This window comes from Malaya genurostris, chromosome 1, assembly GCF_030247185.1.
Source record: "Malaya genurostris strain Urasoe2022 chromosome 1, Malgen_1.1, whole genome shotgun sequence".
Classification (NCBI taxonomy): domain Eukaryota; kingdom Metazoa; phylum Arthropoda; class Insecta; order Diptera; family Culicidae; genus Malaya; species Malaya genurostris.
In genome coordinates, this window is record NC_080570.1 from 64,855,696 (window position 1) to 64,880,033 (window position 24,338).

Here is a 24,338-nt window from a genome sequence, read left to right on the forward strand (position 1 = left end):
AACAGTTTTGCTGATTTTTAATGTAATTAATTTGGTTGAGTCCTAAGCATGCAACTTGATCAAAGATATATTGGAGGGTTTCATTCTCTCCTACCACTGGTAGTAGGATGCTCTCATTTTTGATTGAAGTCACCATAAATGTGTACTTTTACTTCGGAAGGAAGGTTAGTTATGATTTCTTCAGCAATCTGGAAAAACTTTTCATATACTTCTTTACGGGTGTTGTTTGGGGGAAAATACACTGAGCAGAAAATATGTGTTTCCTCTGCCAGACGAGTTTTCACCCATACGTGCTCGAATTCTTTAATTTTTCTAGTGGTTATGATCTCAGCATTAAATTTGGTAGAAATAGCAATTAGTACTCCACCACCCGATCTCTTATCAGACATTTGTAAATTGCGATCATCTCTGAACACATTGTAATTATTGCCGAAAACTTCTTCACTCCTAACACTTTCATCCCAGCTTGTTTCTGTAGCTAGGATTATTGCGTAAGAACTACTTAATATTTTATTACAAATTTCAGTCATTTTCAACGCACTTTTCATTCTATTAAAATTCTGGCCATAAACTATGACCTCCAATGATGACCTATTAAATTGTGCAGCATTTGGATGATAAGCATTATAATCAATAGAGTTGTCGTCGTTTTCTTCTCCTAAGGGGTGTGTCAATGACGCCGAAAACAAGAGTGTTGAGAACAGAGATGTCTATCTCCTCTGTGTGACGAAGAGCAAGCAAAATTTCTCCCCTCGCACTGACAACTTCAACGAGAGCTCTTCTCTTTCACATTTATACACCACTGTTGTGTAAGTGTGCACGCATCATGAGTGCGTTTGTTTATTTCCTTTTACCTCTTCCACTGAATCGCACCAAAGTGCTAGAGCATTAGCTAATAAATTCTCTGAGGTGGATGCAGATACTTTCACAGAGGTGTACACGCCGGTGAGCACTCTGCTGTATGGTTTTCGTGGATACGCAAAATCAGCAAAATAAAACAATTTATCGTAAAATTTTCGGTTTTCCTTGCAAATTTTTCATAGCAAGGCCAGATCTACTCTCTATTAATTGAAGTTCACAGAAGTGTTCGCTCACCATCACGCGCCAGTGGTCACTTGGGTGTATTTAGACGAGAGCGCGTGTGAGCGATTCATGCGAAGAGAATGTGTTTCACTCGCGCCAGCTGCTTTAACCACAAGCACACACTCAAATGCTGTCTATTCGACACTGAGAAGAAGTGCGCTTTCCTCTTTGTGCGGTGATTCGTTTTTTGCATCCTCGGTGTGGAAAAAATCTGACTCTAGCGTGTATAACTCTGGTGAAATGCCATCTCTGGTTGAGAATTGAGCGCGCCGTACAAAGTAGCTGACGCACCTTTTGGAGTCATCGGGTTGCTTCGTTGCGGCGATCGTCGTGGTTCATTCGCTGGATATGGATTCAATATCTCACCTCTTTGGAATTGAATGGTTGGTCTATTATTTGCTAACGGTTTAGAAAAGCGGTCTTTCGCAGCAGCAAGAAGCACTCTGTCTGGTGGGAGGATGCTGTTGGGTTGTCTTCGTATTAGATGATCATTACTAGGATAACATGAGCCACATTACTGAGACGAACTTTGATGAAATTAAGTCAATCATTAGAAAATTTAAAAACATGACGGCAATGATTCCAATTAATTTGATCAAAATAATTCTAAATTCCGCTTCCTCTTTGGAGTAAATGTTCCTCAATGATCTAGTGTGATTTCAATCCTGTACAACATGTTTATCTCTAACCTCCAAAATCCACACGTTGGTTGTCAGAAATATCCATTCTGGGACGATACAAGTCACTTGGTCAGGGGTAGAAATCTAATAATGAGCTGCAATGAAGCTTAAATATTTTCTTCGATTTCTTGACAAAATAAAAAAGCTCATCAAATGCGATAAAAACACAATTAATTATCTTTCCTCGTAAGCCCAAATGCGATAAAAATATAATTAATTATCTTTCTTTAAGCCATACAAAAATCATGTCATCAAATTGAATGGTTTCGAAGTGACCGGGTATAATCCCGCAAAATATTTGGAATTTGCGTATGATAAAAATTTCACTTTCAAAGAAAGAAATCCAGACGAGCTGTAATAAATATCCGATTCAATTTTTATATCCTTTTATCATAATAAATTATAAACAAATTAATCATGTTCGTAAATTACATTTGGTAGATGATTAGCGGAATGAACTGAATCCACTATTTTAAAAACGTCTACTATTTCGTCACTAATGTCTCGAAATAGAAACAGACACAGTTACTGGAATTCCAATATGGATTTTGCAACCTGCATCAGTGTATCAATTGTGTAAGTCTGTTCAAACTTAATAGACAGGCATTCGAGACGAAACATTAAAGAAATTTTAAATATAGTGCAATTAAATGGAATTTACTTTCGTTAAAAGATTACCGGCTCAGCTTTTTGTGATCATTATGTATTATCGTATGAAGGAAAATTTCGTACATTCTGCTACTCAAAATCGACGCATCCTCTGCATTCTCACAGAAAAAGGTTTTCGCAATAAAAAATAAGATGGATATGTTATATCATAAACATAACCGGATTGACATGAATACGAATAAAACTGACTCGCTTCACATTTCTTAAAAATGATAAGCTTATTAGTTTATTGGCACATTGTCGCAAAGCTGATTTAGCGGTAGCGACACCTGCCTATGAAAAATGGAACCAAGAAAGGAGTATTCTTTCGGAAATTTTCATATCGGCAGTAGTGATTTGCAACATTTTTATCGTTTATTCAATAGTACAAATAGATATCAGCAATAAAAGTACACTCGGAGTAGAAGAATTTCAAAGTTATTACTTTTACTTTTTTTTAGTGTAAACTACGATTAAACATGGAAAATCTTCAGAAATGTGTGAAATTTTGTAAGGTTAGATTTTTTCGGATCAACATTTTTTTGAACAAAAACCAGTGTAATGTTGATTTCTCGAGTAATAGAATGTTTAGTGATCGAGTACCATTTATTTTGGATACTTTATATGTTATTTTTGGGCATTTGAAAAATGGTATTGAACCAAGTATAATGCTCCATTCTAAATAAATGTTAGTTTTCGCACAATAAATTAAGATCAACATTACCACCTCAGAGTAAAAACTTTTTCTTCAACTTCTACTATGATTTTTCAAATGAATTTGCACGTTTTCATAAGAAATCGTTGAAAAGGTGGAGTCATTAAAAATTTTCCTACCGATTTGACAGCTCTTGCTGAAAGTATCATCTCTAAATAAGCAGCGCCTTTACATTTCAGTTTTGCGACAATATGCATATTGGTTGCCAAATAAAATATGATATCAATTACCACAACACACAACGAAAGTAAAAGATATAGTTCTTGGTAAAAATTGTGGCTTAGAAAAGATCATTTTATTTAGTCGCAGATGCTGGAGGTTAACGAGTTGGATTCGATTTTCGATGGGTACTGCTGAACAGAGATGCCAGTTGTGTATATTTGTCTGCTAATCTGTAGATTTCGAAATTAAGCTACAGACTAGAGATGGTCGGGTAAAACGATTAAAAATAAATCAAATTTCCCCGAACCCGAAAATAAATTTTCTTTTAAACTCGAACCCGACCCGTACCCGATAAAAAAAACCTCTACCCATACCCGAACCAAGCCCGAATAAACTTGGCTAGTCGGGTTCGAATATCCGAAACCCGACCAAATTTTTGAACCCGAACCCGACCCGTATTTTACCCGAACCCTTTAAAAAAATTCTGAACCCGAACCCGAGCCGTACCCGTCAGATTCGAGTCGGATATCAGTTATAAACACCCGAAATATTACTATCTCTACCACATATGTTACATGTTTTGGTTTAGTCTTTTTGCAGACTTTTGAAAATCATGTTTTTCGCAGACATTCGTAAAGATTCACAGACTTTTGAAATCGTTGCAGTCTTTTTGCTCACTAAACAAATTTCGTGCTTCATTCTTTACAGCGAAATTGAGTACGCTGACTTTGTTTCGAGTTTGCAAACTGTTTAACCCTGCTTGAAGATATTTGAAACTTTTACCTGGCATCGCGATTAAGAAATTTGTTTTCACTAGGAAGACAACGTTTCAAAGTATTTTGAATAAAATTCGGAAAATAGTCTAGAAACGTCTTCCTTGGTTTAGTGCAAAAAAGTGGTACAGGTTCACAAATGTAGGACCGTTAAATGTAATGACACATAGAAGGGAAGACCGGGGCTAAATCGAACACTTTTTGGAAATTGAAAAATAACACTCATTACAACCAGGTTTATACCCAAGTTATCTGTACTGATGTGTAGCTTCAACCTTCAGCTATAATTCCCAATTTGTGATTTGAAAAAAAAGACGGGAGGGTCATGTCAGAGACTTAATTGGTTGACGGGAAACGAATCAAACTGACATGCATTTTCCATACATCCGAATATCCAAAATCTCGTGTACTAGTTGATTGATTGTGTGAATTTTGAAATTCATAATTGTAACGATACAGTTATAAGGCATAACACACGAGAGCAAAAAATTACGGGGTTGTGTAGGGGACAAGACAAAGAATGAACAATTTCTAAATAGGCGAGAAAATCAATTATAGGTTCAATTTTATTATAAATTGAATGACTAAATTGACCGTCTTAAACAACATCCAAAAATATGTCTATTTCATATTAGTCAATTAAAACTACTCATAGTTTTGATCATACATAGTTAGCAGTGGCGTATTTTTGGGGAGGGAGGAGGAGTGTCGAATGGGGCTCCCGTCCCGGGCGCAATTCTTGGAATCTTTTTTTTTTTGCTCGCCAAATCGATCTCTTTTTTTTCCTCACTATACGAAGGGGATGGCAAATATTTTTTTGTTTCCGGCGCTAATTTTCCTAGGTACACAACTGTCTATTTCACTGGCGAACAAAACATATCGTAGCCCTCTTCACTCAACCACAGAAAATATTCCGTATTTTGGTTTTGGACGTGTAGGTTTTGCACTATACGCTTTGTGCGATGATTCGTTCAATTTATGCGGTTGAAATGTTACGCGCCTTACTTTGGCACTGAATATCACTTGAATACTGGTTTATATCAAACATTTTATTCCGAGGTTTTGACCTTAAGACCATTAGCCGCTTCGGGTCAGAAAAGCTTTCTGACCCTATGTGCGGAGATGGCAATCGAACCCAGGTGGGTTGCGTGAAAGGTATCAACTTACGCATCACACTATACCCGCCCCCCTAAACATATTAGAATACTTCTATTTAGAGTTATTTGTGGTTATCGCACACTACTGAATTTTTTTTTCAATAAATGCTGACTATATTTTCAATCACATAAAGAAATATTCGCGATTATAGATCCTACTCATTGTTGTACAGGGCAAATTTTGAATGAGTGCCCTATATTAAAGTAAGTCATATTCACGACAAAATATGCATTAGTTTTCGTACAAAGCCACGATGAATTAACCAACCCAAAACCAAAAATTTCAGAAAATTCAGGTCTAAGGTGGAAACTCTGTATCTCACAATAATAAAGAAAAAATAGATTAGGTCGCCAAATCTCAAGATACCTTTTTGAGCGCGAAGAGAATGAAACCATGTACGAATGGATAGGTTTGAACCTGTCGTGAGAAATAATTATGCTCGCCGAAAAACTTGACGACCTACTGTGCCAAATAAGTTTTGCTGAAACTGACTTTGGAGTCTTCAATAAAAACTAATTTATTCATTAAGTGGCATGAAATAGATTAAAAATGTAAATATCAATATTTAGGTATGTTTCAAGAATCTGATTTTTTTAGGTCAAAAATAATATGTCCATGCCCACTTTTTTCCGATTTAGCCCCGTACAGACAATTCATTTTCGAGACGCAATAATAATTTTATTTTCCCCGTAATCGAAAACACTCAATAATCACGACGGTCCGCACGTTTTGAACTTTTAAAAGATACTCATATCCAGATAATTTAAAAAAAATCAGTAAAACACGTACACGTTTTGAAACGAACACGATTGATGCCAAACTTAATTGATTCAGCGTCATCCAGCTAACTGACGTCTGCCCGTCACATGGAAGCGCGCTTACAAAGTCAATCCATGAATCGAATAATTGCTGGTTTGTGCTTCCCTATTCAAGAATTTAATTCAGACAAAAATCGATGCAATCTTCTATTGAAGTTTGTAATTTTCCTTCACAGAAGGGCATATAATATCCAAATAAATGGTAATAAAAAAACCACAGATAACAGATATGCAGGCTCGGATATGAACTGTTTGTAAATTTTCAATGAGCAATTTCCGTTTTCTGTGATAAAACCAAGTAAATAATAGCGCTGAAAAATAAACGCTTGTGACTAAATTTCAACAATGTCAAATAAAATTATAATTCAATTAATAACATACATTTAAAGAAAACAAAAGGTCAACATTCCGCGTCGGTGCGTAGTACTCTGACTTTGCTTACAGTTTTCTACATAACTCCTAGTGCTTCATCAGCAATTTAGCATTCCGTCCGAGACACAACCGCTCATCAACCCTTTCTGTCATCCATATTTATTCAAATTTGATCTGCTGTACCGGGTCTAGTTACTTGAGACTATTTTAAAGCTAAACAATCTCCTACAAATGTAAAATATTTAATACCACTGGACGCACTCAGCATTTTCTAGTGACTGTAAAGGGAAGCTTGCAAGTTAAATTTTTGCCGAAACATGCAGTTTTCGTTTATAGCAGACATTGCGGGCCTGATATCGTGCGGAAAGACAGTGCTAGGGACTGACAGACAGAGACTCCGTGTGGCTATAACTCATCCTTTCAGGTGCTTTTCTAGACTGGAACGAAACAAGACTATATTTTGTCCCACAGCAGGGGAATTGGAATTTGCTTAGTTTCTTTTCGTTCCCATCGTTGGAGTGATTCCGGGAATTTTGTTGTTCGAAATTGGTGAATATTGGCAAAAGGGTAGTGGAACAGATAAAGTGCGTGAAAGTGTCAAACGGAGTGTTTTGTAGGTTGTTCTGTGTTTTAAAGTTTGAGAGAAAAACATATTTATCAATCACTCTTTGCGGGATTGTGTGAGATATTGTTTGGCAGTAGTTAGTAGCTGTAGTTGTAAACAATAATCCCACAAAACTTCAGCGCACCGTAAGTCTGAAATGATTTTTCGTTTGTGTCCTGAGAAATTTGTTCCGAACCCTTTAAGTCTTTAAGTAATATTAAACCAATCTACATGGAATCAACAATTTTATAGGAATACTATTGCTAAATCTTTCGATGTTTTTAATTATTTCTTTAGAATTCCGGTGCGATTATCATTTTTTACGAATCAATTTGAATTATTTTAAACTGACCTATCATATTCGACACGAAGGTGAAGGCACTATATCCAATTTTAGTTTTTTTTGTCTGAAAAAGACTATAATAACATCAAATCGTACTGCATTAATATTAACATTGAAAATCGCTCGTATTATGCCACTTGTGTGTTTATTCGATCGGAAGCAATCGAGGTTGCCAAATTTTCTTATATATGAAGCAACATGGTTGGGAATAACATGAGGTTTCGCATTACGCAAATTGCACTGATTGCTGAAGGCTTATCTACATCGACTCTGGCCGAATGAAGATATTCTTAAAACAGCTTACAATGTGAGCACAACAAGTTGAACTGTAGGGGTCAGCATCTAGGTTGCGAAATATGATAAACCTTCCTACAGCATACCAAATAAATCACGTCAGAATAAAGGCATGCAATCTGCTTGACTCTCCTCAGTTTTTAGCAAAAAAAAATTCAATGTAAAGTTTTCAATGTGTGTAAGAAATTATTGTCGATTACTTTCAAAGCTAAAATTCGGGTGCATTTCCTTAACCAAACATTTTTCTGGTACAAGCTAGGACAGGACCAGACAATTGTTAATCCACGTCGAGAACCAGTTTCGGACTAGCTCGTGATTGGTTGAAATTGACATAAGCAAGTACAAGTTGTTGAAACTAATATTACTGTAGGGTGGTAGAAAAAGTGTTTTCAGTATCGTCTGTAATAATGTAGTTAGATGTGGCATATTTTGTTTTTCTGGTCATCTTTTTAAAATAATTAATTTTAGGATTTGTTTTTAAGTCCTGCCAATGTGGACAGTATATAGTGTTTTTAAGTCCTGCCAATGTGGACAGTATATTCAACAATCACTGGATGATACAAAGAGAAAGCCTGAAATCACGAAGTGTCATATGGACGGAATATTGATTATGTCGGTTGTACTTGAGAATAGCATCAAATCTTTAGATACTTCTGTTTATTGATTTATTTTGAATTAAATATGTTGGATACTTTAGTTACTAAAGCTGCAAAAATTAATTATCCAAATATAAATGTTTTAGAAAAAAATCATTAATTTGTTTCTCAACTAAACGTTTTCTTTAAAACTAGCATCTGATCAAAATGAATTCTTAGCTATATTTTTTGCTGATATAACATTTGTCTAAGTGTTTTCAAATGATAAATAATCGCATGTTATAAGGGGAGAAGCATTTCAGAATGCATAATTATCTCTACTGGCAACAGTGATCGCGAGGAATGTATTATTTATAACATGGAGCAACCGGAATAAGAAGAGAAATATTTTTCGTGAAAAAGAAACCAGTTGTCTGGTCCTGTCCTGGGGTACAAGCAAAGTAAAGTAAAGTCTTGGCATTACATCCTTTTGTGGAATTCGGCCTTTCTGTTTCAACAGACTTCGCAGCCGATTCCTAGTGTACAGAATCATTGCATGGCGAGTACTATGGATCCTATTGACACTAAAAATCCTTCCAGGTCGGGCCTCGAACATACGACAACTGGCTTACAAGACCAGCACCCTATGCATTGAACCGCCAACCCGGGACGAGCACGGCTGCCAAATGAGAGTTGAACAAATCAACGAAAGTAAAAGGTTTTTCCTTAAAGCATTTTTGCCTTTCTCGTGTAGAAAGGCTATGCAATCGCTGTGAAAACCGACTTTACAACCGAGGGCCGAGTATCATATACCATTCGACTCAGTTCGTCGAGATCACGAAATGTCTGTGTGTGTATGATTTTCACACACTTAGATTCAAATGAAAGGTCTAATGGTCCCATACAAATTTCCTGAGTTTCATTTGGATCTAAATTCTGGTTCCGGAATTACAGGGTGATATGCACCAAAAAAAGGAAAAAAAAAGTCACACACGTTTCTCAAAGATGGCTGAACTTATTTTCACAAACTTAGTTTCAAATCAAAGGTCTTATGGCCTCATACAATTTTCTTAAATTTCAATGGGTTCGACTTCCGGTTCCGGAATTACAAGGCAATATGTGCAAATTTATTAAAAATCGCGCACACAATTTTCTCGGAAATTTCTTAACCGATTTTCACAAACTAAGAAGCAAATGAAAGGTCTTGAAATTCTCCAAAAGTAAAACGAGACTCACTCAATTTTCTCAGAGATGATTTGATCGATTTTCACAAACAGGCTCAAATAAAAGTTCCTATAGTTTCATAGGTTGCTGTTTAATTTCATCCGGATCCGCCTTTCAGTTCCAGAACTATAGGGTAAAGTATGTTTAATCATTTAGTGCGCCGATGCAAAATAAAGAAAAAAATCTTATTAACTTACCATAACTGTTTACAAATTGAAAAGGTTATGTTAGGTTATACCCAAAGAAAGTTTCAAGTTTTGATTCAAGATTGAAAAAAAAATCTTCACAGAATCTTCTAGTGATATTTTTGAAAATATAAGTAATATGAGAAAGGCATCATTACACCACTAGGTGGATTAAAAAAGGTTTTAAATATTCATATAACTAATAACCTTATTCACAAAATTTACAAAGAGCAAAAAAAAAGGGATCGTAGATGCTTCCCAGTTGACTCGTCGGGGATTTGATTCGGGATTCAGTATAATAAAACCCAGATAATCGAGTAATATTTGATTATTAAACTAATCGAATAATTTGACAAATTCAACAACTATAGTCTAATAATTAATCAAGTAATATATTAATAACTCTGATAATCGATCAAAATTTAATAGAATAATTTGAAAATTATACTCGATTATGGAATAATAGATTATTTCGAAAAATCCGACATCCCTAAGTATGCTTTACAAATGGATTCCGAATCAGATGCAACAACCGATCCGAGTCGGAATTATACTGAATTCCGAATCAAATTCTAAACGACTTGACTGGGCTGTGTTGTCATTTACAGACGTCAGCGGTCTGTCAGATCAGAGCAGTTGCACTTATGATCAAGGATGGCTTTTATCGTATCAAAGAACGCTCACCAGCAACTCTTCACACGATTGAATCAGTGCCATCAAAGAGAGACCGATATCATCGCAACAACAAAAACCCGGCATGACTCATTTAACATAGAATAGACACCAGTGCGAGAGCGAATTTCTTTCGATGACATTTCTGAGAATCAAATGTTAGCACGCTGCTGTGGTGATCCTTTCTGAAGCAACAAACGGTCGCTTATTCTCGTTTCGCGATCCGATTCTATACAGGCAATTGATTATTGCGATAGAATGATTTTACTATTACCGCTTATTCTAACTATGTGCATATAACCTTTGTATAAGTTGTGTCTATGAAAATGTATGTGAATGCTCCATACAAGGGTTTTTAAATATTGCAACCTAGTATGAGAATCATCAAGTCGAATCATCGATTCGATTTTCTGCGATAATTGTCAACTTGCGATTCTCTCTTGGGAAATTCCACACAGCAACGATCATTATCAGACTGTAAATTTTTTAAGGGCCGTGAAATACTCAGAGTATGAAGTGGAGCGAAGAAATGTAGTAAAATTCTCTCACGGCTCATGCATTGAGAGACTCGAGTTCTTGAAGCATCTTCTACCGGATTGAAAATGTTGTATACAATATAGATAGCAATATAGCAGTTTCTGTCAAATTTTCAGCAATCACCAACACTGCTTATGATCACACTTTTGCCTCAGTTATTCACAACTATTCTTTCGTAAAAACAAACTCCATTATATATCTAAGTAAAAAAAATATTTCTTGTTATTTTCTTCAACTTAAGAACAGTGTCTCGTTTTCTTCCTTGTTGCAGATTTGATGTACACTTCCAAAGTTTTCACATGACGGTAATTAAATTTTATCGTTCTACTTACAATCTTTTAAGACAAAAATAACAAGAAAAAACTTTTCTCAGAGATTAGATAGAAATAGATGAGAAACAGAACAAACAGATAATTTAGTCAAATTGAGCAGCAAATTGTGAAACTTTAAAAATTTAATAATCGAAAGTAGGAAAGAAAAAACTTCAACCATTTTCGCCTTTTGCGACATGGAAACAGGAACCCAGATGATCTATTTCCTATCTGATTTCCAGAAGAATTCCACACGGCATCTTGACAGATCCTGTCCGGAGAAAGTTAATAGGTACTCTCATCTCAGCTCCCAGCTCCTCGAAGATAGCAAGAGCCTAGTTAACCCTTGCCCTCAAAGATAAAATAATTAGACCTGTGATATGAAGAAATATAAAATGGATCTCCAGGTGAAGTAGCTTTAAAGTACCAATTGATTAATTCTAAAGGCATTTTCATTAAATGCGATTGATGAACAGAGCAATAATGGTGAACATGTTTTCCTTGAGTATGAAGTAAACGGCGCAAAAGCAAATCGGTGATTTGTCGATTTGCCCATTTCAACGGAAAAAAACTGTTTTAATCCACGTAGATGTGTAATGATGCCTTTCTCATATCAATCATACTATCATATGTAATACTGTGGTATTCTTCAAATTTTCTTCGATTCCTGAAAGAATAACCGAAATCGTTTTTTTTTTACCGTCTACTGACAGAAACTATCAATTGGAGAAGATTTGAGGTCAATTTTGAAATTTTTTGAGGTTTTTAGCCCTTTTCAATAATGGTATAAAAATTTTAACACACTTTACCCTATATTTCCGGATCCGGAAGTCGGATTCAGATGAAATTTAATAACTCTGTATGAGACCACAGGACCTTTCATTTGAAAATATGTTCATTTTTTTTTGCACATTTTACCCCATAACTCCGGAACTGGAAATCATATCAAAATGAAATTCAGGAATTTAGTATGGTACCTAAAGAGCATTCATTTCAATCTAAGCTTTTGAAAATCGGTTCAGCCATCTCCGAAAAAAGTTGGTGCACTTATTTTCACAATTTTTCGCACATTTCACCCCATAATTCCGGAACCGGAAGTCGGATCCAAGTAATATTCAGGAATTTTGTTTGGGACCACAAGACCTTTAAATTGAATCTATGTTTGTGAAAATCGGCTCAGCCATCTCCGAGAAAAGTTAGTGCAAAAAAAAACGTTACATACACACATACACACATACACGCTTTCCTCTTTGAGACTCATTGATACCAAACATTTTAGAAAACTTAAATTGTGATTTATTTGTGATTACACTGAGGTCTTTTTTTATGCGGCCTTTTTTTATGCGGTTTTTTTTACGCGACTTTTTTTATGCGAATTTTCAGAGTTATGCGGTTTTTTTTTATGCGAAGTTTCAGAGTTATGCGGTTTTTTTTTATGCGAATTTTCAGAGTAATGCGGTTTGCCCTTCTGCGGTGTTTTTTTATGCGAAGTTTCAGAGTTATGCGGTTTTTTTTATGCGAATTTTCAGAGTTATGCGGTTTTTTTTTATGCGAATTTTCAGAGTTATGCGGTTTTTTTTATGCGGTTTTTTTATGCGGTACGTAAATTCGCATAAAAAAAGACCTCAGTGTATATCATACTACTTAAACAGTTATCAGGAATTGCTAATCATATTTCCGAAGGCATGTAGCAAAAATTATGTTGTTACGTTAAGTACAACAAAAGGTATTCGCAATAAAACACTTACCACTCTACCAAAAGACGAATTGAAAAGGTGTACCTTAGTAAAAAAAGACGTATTAACGTCGAAAAGTAGGCAGCCGACTACGGAGAATGCTTGAAGTTGGTTAATATGATATGTTAAATTGCGCAGACCTTAAGTTCAGGAAAAATCGAATTGATTTTTTTCTAATTTTTATTTAATTTTCTCCTACTCCCGCTGGAAAGCTCAACCTGAGTCCGTCATATTCAACCAGAATGAAACATAGCCACTTCAGTTTAATTCTTGGTCGAAAACTACGAGTGTTGAAAGGGTTAATACAGCATCAGTATAATTCCAGGTTTGGGACATAAATTGCCTTAGCATTCATTGTTGTTTCACATTTTCCTTCGCTTTTCAACACTACTTTATCTGGATTTTCGCGTACATAGCTGTGGCATCGTTGGATGAAACTACACTCTTACTCATCATTACTTAATGAAGTTGAACGAATATCTAACGGTAGTACTTTTTAATGTAACGAGAATTTGATTCCACGATTTTCCTAAATATTATAAATTAAGCAAAGCATTGTGCTAATTTTATAGTTATATTCAAACTTAAAACTATTTTTTTGAAATCTGTTTGCTCGTGATTATGGATTACTTGAATCCACTCATAGATATAAATGTTATTTAAAAAATATTAACGTAAACTTCTTTGTTATCAGAAACCGGTTTAGCTGTGCATAATTTAAAGTGTACATGATAACATTCCACAAAGAAAAAGAATTACACATGCACAGTAAAAAAAAAAATGTCACGCTAATTCCATCATTAACTGCATAGTGCAGAACAGAAGCTCCACATTCTACCTTTCTGAAAGTGTTAGCAATTTGAGATGAGAAGATTGGAAAAAAGTCCAATTTCATTATATTTCGGTACCTGTTCCACTAAATTTTGCCATCGTTTACTACGATTGTCAAGTAGTGCAAACTTACCCAGTAAAGCAGCTCGCTTTAATGGGATATATTTTTACTGTGATATTTTATCCATCCTTATACTTTCCATCTACTTCTTGTTTTACCACGACATCTCCAATTTCGCGGAATATCTTCACGAATGCATTTCCTTCAGCATATCTGGTTTTTGTATTGCATTTCGAAAATTGCAGCCATTGCAGCAGGATCGCATCTTCCACAGTTTAATTATCCAACGATTCAGCGAACATGTTTTTCACCATCTACTATTTACTGATTCGGTACGGTTTTCTTCCAGGTTTGACCATGGAACGGGCCAGGATGGAATTGCATCCACCTCGGGATAAGCTCCTGCTCGTCTTTCTGACGCTCATGATACACGGCGTCGGTACACTGATGCCTTGGAACATGTTTATTACTGCCAAATCGGTGAGTAGCGAATGCGGTTGATTTGGAAACAGATGGATAATTTGTTCTATCACAGTACTTTGTAGATTATAAACTCAGCCAGAATTATACTGGAGTGGAATCAGAGTATGGTACCTATTTCCTGTCCTACGTTGGATTTGCGTCGCAGGTTCCTAATTTGCTGTTCAACTGGTTAAATATTTTCATGAATCTCGGGTGAGTATTCAAATCAAAAGTTTAATCATTTCAGTTAATCGTAGGTTGTTTTTGAAAACATTTCTTATATATTTGTTGAATAGCGTAGGTCAAATATTTGGTTTTCGTACGTAGGAGCGCGAAGTTATCACAAATTTAGTTCAACTTTCATATCATAGCTCAGATTGCAAATGGTAGTTGAATAAAATAGCGCAAACGAAATTTGCTTAAGGAGTCGACAAACCGTCTCCGATACGTAGAACTACTACCACTTTATCACTTCCAAGATATTCAATACTCTTCGTATAGTTATTTAAAACGACAACTTGATGAACACGTAGTTGGATATATGTACGGTTCTCTGTTGGATGGTAGTGCTGGTGCTGGTGTCTACTGTCCTGAAAAGAGACTAGAGCATTCTCATTCACTTAGTGCATACTGTAGTGTGTTTCAAGCAGAAATCTACGCTATTCTGGGTGGTGTACAATCGACACTTCAGCAGAGAATTTGTGGTAAAGGAATTAATGTTTGTTTTGACAGTTAGGCAGCTTTAAAAGCATTCAGTGCGAATGATTCACGGTCGAATCTGGTGATCGCATGTCGTGCTCGAATCAAATACCTCAGCACTTCAAATGCTGTTTATTCCTTATGGATACTCGTTCATTCTTGTATTACTGGAAATAAATAGGCTGATGAGTTGGCTAGAGCTGGTGTAACGAATGATTTCGTTGGTTCTAAACCAGCTTTATCACTGTCAACTAGTTGGATAAACCACAAGATTCGTTCTTGGGCTGCATCCAAACATGCCAGCTACTGGTGCAGCTTGCAAACTTGCGACAAAAGCATTTCTACCAGATTTAAATCTGAAAATGTCAAAGTGTCTACTGCATTTCTCCAAGCGTTATTGCAGTATTCTGGTCAGAGCTCCGATTGGTTATTGCAAACACAACTATCACATGGCTACTATTCAGCGTACTGAGTATTATTTGTGTGATTTGTGTGATAGCGATTACGGTACTTCATATCATGTAACTATTCCGCATTGACGCAACTACGTATCCGGGTTTTTGGTTATTCATACATGGTTGAATCTGCGTATGGGGGCCTAAAATTTAAGGATATTCTATTGTTCTCACCTAATGTGGTAAGGACAGAGGGTTTCATCGTTCTTCATGGAGTGGATTATTCCCTTTTGTTTCTACCTTAAAAGGTTTTAGCAGATTGTTTGGCATCCCTCATGGGGTACCGAATCTACTTCTGCTCATACATATTGCGAATCGTTTTGCATTCGTCCGGGAATGCAGAAAGCGCTTTTGCAAAATTCTCTAAAATCTCTCGGGAGATTGAAGGTTTTATTAAATGTGCATTTGGGGGCATCTGCAGATTGTTCTGCATCCTTTCGGGAAGGCAAAACGATTTGTTTCATTTTGTTTTGTACTGTTTTCCTACCTCACCACTTTACAATTACTTTCCATGTTCTTTTTTATCTTTTCCTGCCCATCAGGAAAATGATGAAAAGTCAGTGTAAGGCACAAATCTCCAAACAACCAGGGGAACGTTTCCTTTTGCCAATTATGTCTGATTCCCTGGTGGTTCATGAATCTCTTCAAGTCACAAGATCGTAACAAAGTTCAATAATTTTTGTTAATTATATGCGATCTTCGATAATACTTCTTATATATTTGTTCAATAGCTTAGGCCAATCATTTAATAATTAAAGTCCGTCCGTTATAGTCAGACTTTGTATTAAACTTAATTTAACTATCATATCAACTAAAGGTTCCGGCAATCCGTATTCAATCCGTAGAACTACTCTCCCAGTTTTGTGATGTTTCGACAAATCTCATGCAGTTCACTTCAAACTGTTTACGGAATTTGGACTGCGGGTTACATTAAAGATCTTGGCGTGATTCTGGATCGTGAAGTTACTTTCAAGTTACACTATGACAACATCATTCGTAAAGCAAACCGACAACTGGGCTTCATCTTTAAGATTTCGTCCGAGTTCCGTGATCCGTTATGTTTGAGATCCCTATATTGCTCGATTGTATGGTGCCCGTTCCACTCTAATTGGATTACCAGGATTGAGGCAATTCAACGAAAATTCGTGAGATACGCATTGCGGTTTTTACTTTAGTCTGATCCAACGCAGCTACCGTCATACGAGGACCGTTGCCGTTTACTGAATCTTGAACCTTTGGAATTGAGAAGAGCATATGCTCAAGCATCATTTGCTGCGAAACTGCTTATGGGTAGTGTAGACTGCCCTGCGTTACTCGAGCGACTAAATTTGTATACTCCTGAGAGGCCTCTTCGACAACGACCTTTTCTGCTATTGGAAACTCGTAACACACTATATGGTCAAAATGAACCATTCAGATCCGTTAGCCTACGATTCAATGAATTTGCCGAATATTTTAATTTCAACGTGTCGTCTAATGTTTTTTATCTTAGATTACTTGATCGTTTTCGTGTTGTCTACCGTAATAATGTACTTTAAGTTTTACTTTTACATTAATTTTTTATTTATTAAGACATACATTGTCAGATGAACTATAAAATAAACAACAACAACATTAGCGCTCTCCACCACTTCCAGTATAAGGAATATTTTAGTCTCGACTGTTCCCATTTTATTCGACATCCAGTTGTCGCTATCAAATAGAACTTGAGAAGGTTCTGAAATTATCGCTACATCACACATAGTTTCTGCCGTAGCAGTTCCTGTACGGTATCGCATTGATTCAGATTTATCTGATGATCAAAGTTCAAAGTTTATGTGCTTTAAAGATATGGCATACCACGAGTAAATTTAAAGAACAGCTGCTAAGCTGAAATTTTTATACATTTTGTTGTTGATTTCATAACCTATTTCGAGTTTGTTTTTATCAGCACATCATTTTTATTAAAAAAATTTGTTATTTGACGAACTAATGGACGCAGTAGGAGTCAGAACTAAGACTGAAAAGGGACAATTACAAGAATAAATTTTTTAAATATTACCATTTAATTCTGTTATAAGTATATCACGTCACTATACAAATTCAATATGTATCTCACGACACTATAAATCTTGTATAATAAACGTCACATCACATATACGCATTTCGAATACAATTTATATTCATCTTCAGCGTGATAGGTTTGATGAATATAAATTGTTTTCGAAATGCGTATATGTGATTTGACGTTAATTATACAAGATTTATAGTGTCGTGAGATACATAGTGAATTTGTATAGTGACGTGATATACTTATAACAGAATTAAATGGTAATATTTAAAAAATTTATCCTTGTAAAATCATTCTGTTCAAACACTCAAACGAAAAGTTAATGAAGGGTCAATTATTAAATTGAAACTTCAATTGTCTTTATGAAATGATAAAGAAGTTTCATGTAAGAATGGTCACGACAAGCAAGAATGTCTCAAACTGGGACATTGGATGGTCCATATTGGGTACGCAAAGAATTTATTAGTTGAGATCTGACATCACGATACTCCACGCATGTCCAAACAACATGATCAATATCGCGATAGCCTTCGCCGCAAGCACAATGATTAGTCTCTGAAAGTCCAATTCGAAGGAGATTTGCATCTAACGTGTAGTGATTGGGCATGAGTCTGGACTTCACACGAATGAAGTCTCTATTCACATCCAGCCCCCTGAACCATGCTTTTGTCGATGTTTTAGGGATGATTGAGTGCATCCACCGACACAGATCATCTATGTCCCAAGAAGCTTGCCAAATGCTCGGTCGCTCATAAATTTCACCTTCAATAGCACCACGTTTGGCTAAACTATCGGCTCTTTCATTGCCTGGAATGGAGCAATGAGCCGGGACCCAAACTATTGTGATTTGATAATTATTGTTCAAAATGTCGTTCAGGCACTGTTTTATTTTGCCAAAGAAAAACGGTTCTTTTTTGCCAGCAGCGTTTGAGCGAATGACTTCAATTGGGCTCAGACTATCTGTGAAGAGGAAATAATGGTTTGGAGATAATGTGACGATCATACTCAAGCTATAATGAACTGCTGCTAACTCTGATATAAAAACAGATGCAGGTTCTTGAAGCCTAAATGAGATCGAAACATTATTGTTGAACATACCAAACCCTGTAGCCTCTTCAATTCGTGATCCGTCCGTGTAAAACATTTTCTCAGAATCAATACCCCTGAGCTTACATGAAAATATTTTTGGGATTTCCATCGAGCGTAGACGTTCCGGGATTCCACACACTTCGCGCTGCATGGATGTGTCGAAAAATAACGTTAAGTCAGGAACATTTAGGAGGCTGACACGGATAGAAATATATCTTGAAGGGTTGATTTCCTGTGTCATAACAGATCGGCTGAAAAGTTCGTATCGTTTCTATGAGAGGGCGCCACTAGAATTAAATCTATACCATTTTCAGTTAGTACCAACCTTCAAAAGATACGTGTATAAATTTGACAGCTGTCTGATTATTAGTTTGTGAGATATTGCATTTTGAGTGAAGCTACTTTTGTTATTGTGAAAAAAATGGAAAAAAAGGAATTTCGTGTGTTGATGAAACACTACTTTTTGATGAAAAAAAGTGCTGCCGATACCAAAAAATGGCTTGATGAGTGTTATCCAGACTCTGCACCGGGCGAAGCAACAATTCGTAAGTGGTTTGCAAAATTTCGTACTGGTCATATGAGCACCGAAGACGATGAACGCAGTGGACGTCCAAAAGAGGCTGTTACCGATGAAAACGTGAAAAAAATCCACAAAATGATTTTCAATGACCGTAAAGTGAAGTTGATCGAGATAGCTGACACCCTAAAGATATCAAAGGAACGTGTTGGACATATTATTCACGAATATTTGGATATGAGAAAGCTTTGTGCAAAATGGGTGCCGCGTGAGCTCACAATCGATCAAAAACAACAACGAATTGATGATTCTGAGCAGTGTTTGGAGCTGTTATATCGAAATAAAACCGATTTTTTCGTCGATATATAACAATGGACGAAACATGGCTCCATCACTTCACTCCGGAGTCCAATCGACAGTCAGCTGAGTGGACTGCACGCGATGAACTGAACCCAAAGCGTGGAAAGACTCAACAATCGGCCGGTAATGTTATGGCGTCTGTATGTTGGGATTCGCATGGTATAATTTTCATCGACTACCTTGAAAAGGGAAAACCATCAACAGTGACTATTATACAGCGTTATTAGAGCGTTTGAAGGACGAAATTTCAAAAAAACGGCCTCATTTGAAGAAGAAAAAAGTTTTGTTTCATCAAGACAATGCACCGTGTCACAAGTCGATGAAAACCATGCTGAAATTGAACGAATTGGGCTTCGAATTGCTCCCTCATCCACCGTATTATTGAGGCAAAGGACAAATCGTACTACAAAAATGGTATCGAAAAGTTGGAAGATCGCTATAATCGCTGTATCGCCTCTGATGGCAATTATGTTGAATAATAAAAACGAATTTTGGCAAAAAAATGTGTGTTTCTATTAAACGATATGAAATTTTCAGCCGAACTGTTATGGTTAAAATATACTGTCATGAATCTTGTTTGAGATTGAACTAGTTTTTCGAAGTTACTAATAACCAGGGGATTCAGTACCTCACATCTTATTAGCAGTCGCGATGAAAGCTCCAAAAAACGATCTTACAAGGGAAGAACTCCCGCCAGAACTTCGAGACTCATTGTATGTGTCGAATGAATGCAGCCTGAGGCAATTCGCAAACAACGATACTGAATTCGCTCAAGTTTGATAATATGAGAGTTTGCAGCGGAACGAAAACAAACGCATCCATATTCCATCACTGAAAGTATCATTGTCTGATACAATTTTATTAGATCTTCCGGATGAGCACCCCACCAAGATCCTGTTATTGTTCGAAGAAAATTTACTCTTTGTTGGCATTCTGTTATCAGATACCTAATGTGTCCTCCTCACATGCATTTGGAATCAAACCACACCCCGAGATATTTGAAAGTCAAAACCTGTTGGATCATTCTTCCCATCATATGAAGCTGAAGCTGCGCGGGATCATGCTTTCTTGAAAAGACGACCAGCTCAGTTTTCTCCGCAGAGAATTCGATACCCAGATGAACAGCCCAAACGGACAAGTTATCTAAGGTATCTTGCAATGATTTTTGCAGAGAGTAACTGAAACTACGCCATTATCTGTCAATTGTCTTAGTGTGCAGGGGGTTACTAGACAGCTGTCAATGTCATTCACGTGAAAATTATAGAGGAGCGGACTGAGGCATGAGCCGTGCGGGAGACCCATGTAGCTAATTCTGAATGTTGCCAAATCGCCATGTGAAAAATGCATGCATTTCTCTGACAAAAGGTTGTGCAAATAATTATTTATAATCGCTGGTAGTTCATGTTGGTGGAGCTTTTCTGAAAGATGGACAATCATCAATGGAAACTGAATCAAATGCTTCTTTAATATCAAAAAATACAGATGCCATTTGTTGTTTTTGAGCGAAGGCAATTTGGATGTCAGACGAAAATAATGCAAGGCAATGATTCGTCCCTTTATTTCTACGGAAACCAAACTGAGTACCTGACAACAAACCGTTCGTTTCGACCCAAGTGACGAGACGTCGTAGAATAATTTGTTTCGAACAATTTTCTGATGCAGGACAACATTGCAATGGGTCTATATGAGTTGTGATTGGAAGCTGGCTTCCCTGGCTTTTGAATGGCGATAACTTTCACTTGCCTCCAGTCAGGTGGAACAATATTTTGCTCAAGAAACTTGTTGAACAATTCCAAAAAACGTCTTTTTGCGAGGTCGGGCAGATTCTTCACCAAGTTGAATTTAATTCTGTCCAACCCAGGAAGTTGTTGGTAGCCTTGTTCCACAACAATATATGTGTCATGTCGGTTTTGAAAGATGATTCCATTATAAGAATATATTTGACTTTACTTTAGTCTTTGAAGTTTTCTCTGAATGTAAAAATATTGCCATTCGAATTGTTGACCAAGCAACTCCTTCAATTCATTATAAATTTAATCAGTATTTTGGTTGTTTGATAAACCTTTCAGGACTACCTTGAAAAGTCTATTGGGTTCTACGTTATTCGAAAAAATAAAATAAAACTTGTTAGACAAATGCAAGAGATGTTTTTTATTGTGATGTTTTGAAAATAGCTGATTAACTCGGAAAATAAATCTTTGAATAAATAGCGTGGCTGTGGTGTTATATGAATAATAGTGTTCATATTATTACCAATTCCTAGGTACTAAACCATAAGACAATAAAGTAAGATCTTATTTCGTGGTATTTAATTATGATAAAAATCTGAATATAATTATGATAAAAATCTTACACATCTTAGAAACAAAAGTAAAATAATGGAGAATAACAATTTCAGTTGAGTAGTTCTTGAGTAGTTCGTCAATTCAAAGATATTCATCTTTTCAGGGGTAACCTGACGAAACGCATCGTTTACAGCATTCTGATCGAGGTGATCGTGTTCGTCGTAACGGTAGTCCTGGCGATGATCGATTCCTCCGAATGGCCGGGTGCCTTCTTCTGGATCACTATGATAACGGTTGTAATTCTAAACAGTAAGTAAAAGTACTTCACTACGAAAAATAAGTATTTCAAAAAATTTGTTACCTTCAGTGGCTGGTGGTATCTATCAGAATACCGTGTACGGGATGGTCGCTAAGCTGCCATTTAAGTATACCGGAGCGGTCGTGCTTGGATCCAACATCAGTGGCACGTTTGCGTCGATCATAGCCATCCTAAGTTCACAGTTTGCATCCTCGGTACGGACTGCAGCCATTTACTATTTCATCACGGCAATGTTTGTACTGCTGTTGTGTTTCGATACCTATTTCGCGTTGCCTTTGAATGTAAGTTGATGAGCAAATCGAATTTCAGTAAAAAGATTCAATTCCTAATATTTCCATTCTTGAATTGTAGAAATTCTACCGCTACCATGAGATGTTGCAAGAGAAAGAAGCGGAAACGAACAAGCGAGCCGGAATCAACGTTGACGGCCGACCGCCATATTGGAAAATCTTCAAGCAGGCGTTCCCACAGTTGTTCAACGTGTTCTTCGTCTTCTTCATCACACTATCCGTATTCCCGGCAGTGCATTCAGATATCAAACGTTCCGACGGTGATTTCATTGTTGTAGATGATCTGTACGTGAGCATCACATGCTTTTTGACCTTCAACGTATTTGCTATGCTGGGTAGCTTAACGACATCTTGGGTGACCTGGCCGAAACCAAAGCATTTAGTGTGGCCAGTAATCCTCCGTGCTGCGTTCCTACCACTGTTCCTGTTCTGCAACTATCGTCCACTGGGAATTGAACGAGTGCTTCCGATCTACATTGATAACGATTGGGTCTACTGGGGAGTAGCCGTTGTGATGGCCTACAGTTCAGGTTACCTTAGCTCTCTGGGTATGATGTATACTCCGCAGTCCGTGGAATCACGGTACGCTGTCACAGCAGGGATGTTCGCTGCGGCGATGCTTATTACCGGTATCTTCTGTGGCATATTGTTCTCGATGGTTTTCCCAATGATCGTTCAATACAACATTCTCGAGTGGTTGCACTAGGGCTGGCGCTGGGGTGTTGGCATGCTGGCACTGGACAGCTAGATCAACCCTCTGTCCTCGTCACCAGGCACCTCCCGGGAATCGCAACAGGTTTCGGTGACACACGACAGACCACCCGCTCGGAGGGGTCACCATTTTTATGCTCAACTATGTTTTTCAACACGTTCAGTTATATTCTATTCTCTTTATTTTACGTTTGCGTTTCAATTGTTTGTCCAACCATCTATCCTAAACCCTAAACAACACGTTATGTATAAACAAATTAAAAACAAAAGTATACTTGGCCAGAACTCAAACCAAAATTGAAAGCGACATAAAGTCAAAGATTAAATTTAGGTAGTCCTCAAAATTAGGATTTCAAGTAGAGTCCTGTAGTAAAAATAAAACAGTAGACTGATAGGTTTCTTTTCAGGTTAAATAACATTAACTATATTTAGTAAAGTAAAGTAATTTACTGATTTCGTTTAAGTTATCATTATTGTAATACACTACGTTTTTCCTACTGTCTCCTAGTAGGAATGATTTCATGTAAGTTATCATTTCTGTAATACACTGCGTTTGGTTTTAAGTTTATTCTAGGTTAACATTAGTTAAGTTAGATTTGTAGTAATGTTGCTGTTTTACTATAAAGTATATTTTCATATAAAACTGTTTGTTCAGTTCACATTGTTTAAAGAACGTTCCTTCTGTTCCGGTTAGTGATTCTCCAAAAGGTGAACGTTATGATCGCTGGTTTTATTGATTTATTATTTTATTAGTGGGTAGTAACGAATGAAAGTGATCAAAGCACTCCAAAAACAATGAATAATTCGTTAAGTCACCGTACTAATTCAGTATGTGAGACTTATCTGTACCTTGAGTCGTTTACAAATTTTCATACTGACTCATCGTTGCTGATGTTTCAATGTTTTTTTTTTATTTTTTCGTGTGTATGTGTTGGGTTTTATATTACATTTTTTTAATTTTTTGTTCTGTTGGACCTTCTCACACTCATAAAAACTCACAGAAATCAAAAATGTCGAGTCTATGATTGGACAAACCGACTTAAACAATTCTTCTTCTTCTTCTTTCTAGTTGACGTCACTTCACTTGAGATACGTCGATTGATGGCACAGTAACTTAGGTAGGCTATATTGCCAGTTAATTTTCGTTTATAGTCTAATGGACTTTCTTTTCACTGGACTACAAGCGAAAATCTCGCTATGTAGCTACGTCGAGTCGCCAAAGTACGGATAAAAATTCTTTCTTTCTCGCGATATACTCGAATTTCCACCGCACTAACACGATTCAACGTGAGAGATTCACCTGAAGTGCGTAAACTTTT

At 36.6% G+C, this 24,338-nt stretch overlaps 1 protein-coding gene across 7 annotated transcripts in view; it reads left to right on the forward strand.

Moving 5' to 3' along the window:
* The window catches only part of LOC131440310 (equilibrative nucleoside transporter 1), a 75,810-nt gene extending 51,921 nt beyond the window's left edge, over positions 1–23,889 (forward strand). For all 7 annotated transcript variants that reach the window (XM_058611469.1, XM_058611465.1, XM_058611463.1 and 4 more), the window contains exons 4-8: positions 14,132–14,262; positions 14,318–14,457; positions 21,863–22,008; positions 22,067–22,299; positions 22,370–23,889. In XM_058611469.1, coding sequence (XP_058467452.1) covers positions 14,132–14,262; positions 14,318–14,457; positions 21,863–22,008; positions 22,067–22,299; positions 22,370–23,014 — 1,295 coding nt within the window. In that variant the 3' untranslated portion in view covers positions 23,015–23,889. The remainder of the gene's footprint in view (positions 1–14,131; positions 14,263–14,317; positions 14,458–21,862; positions 22,009–22,066; positions 22,300–22,369) is intronic.
* Positions 23,890–24,338: the final 449 nt, after the last annotated feature.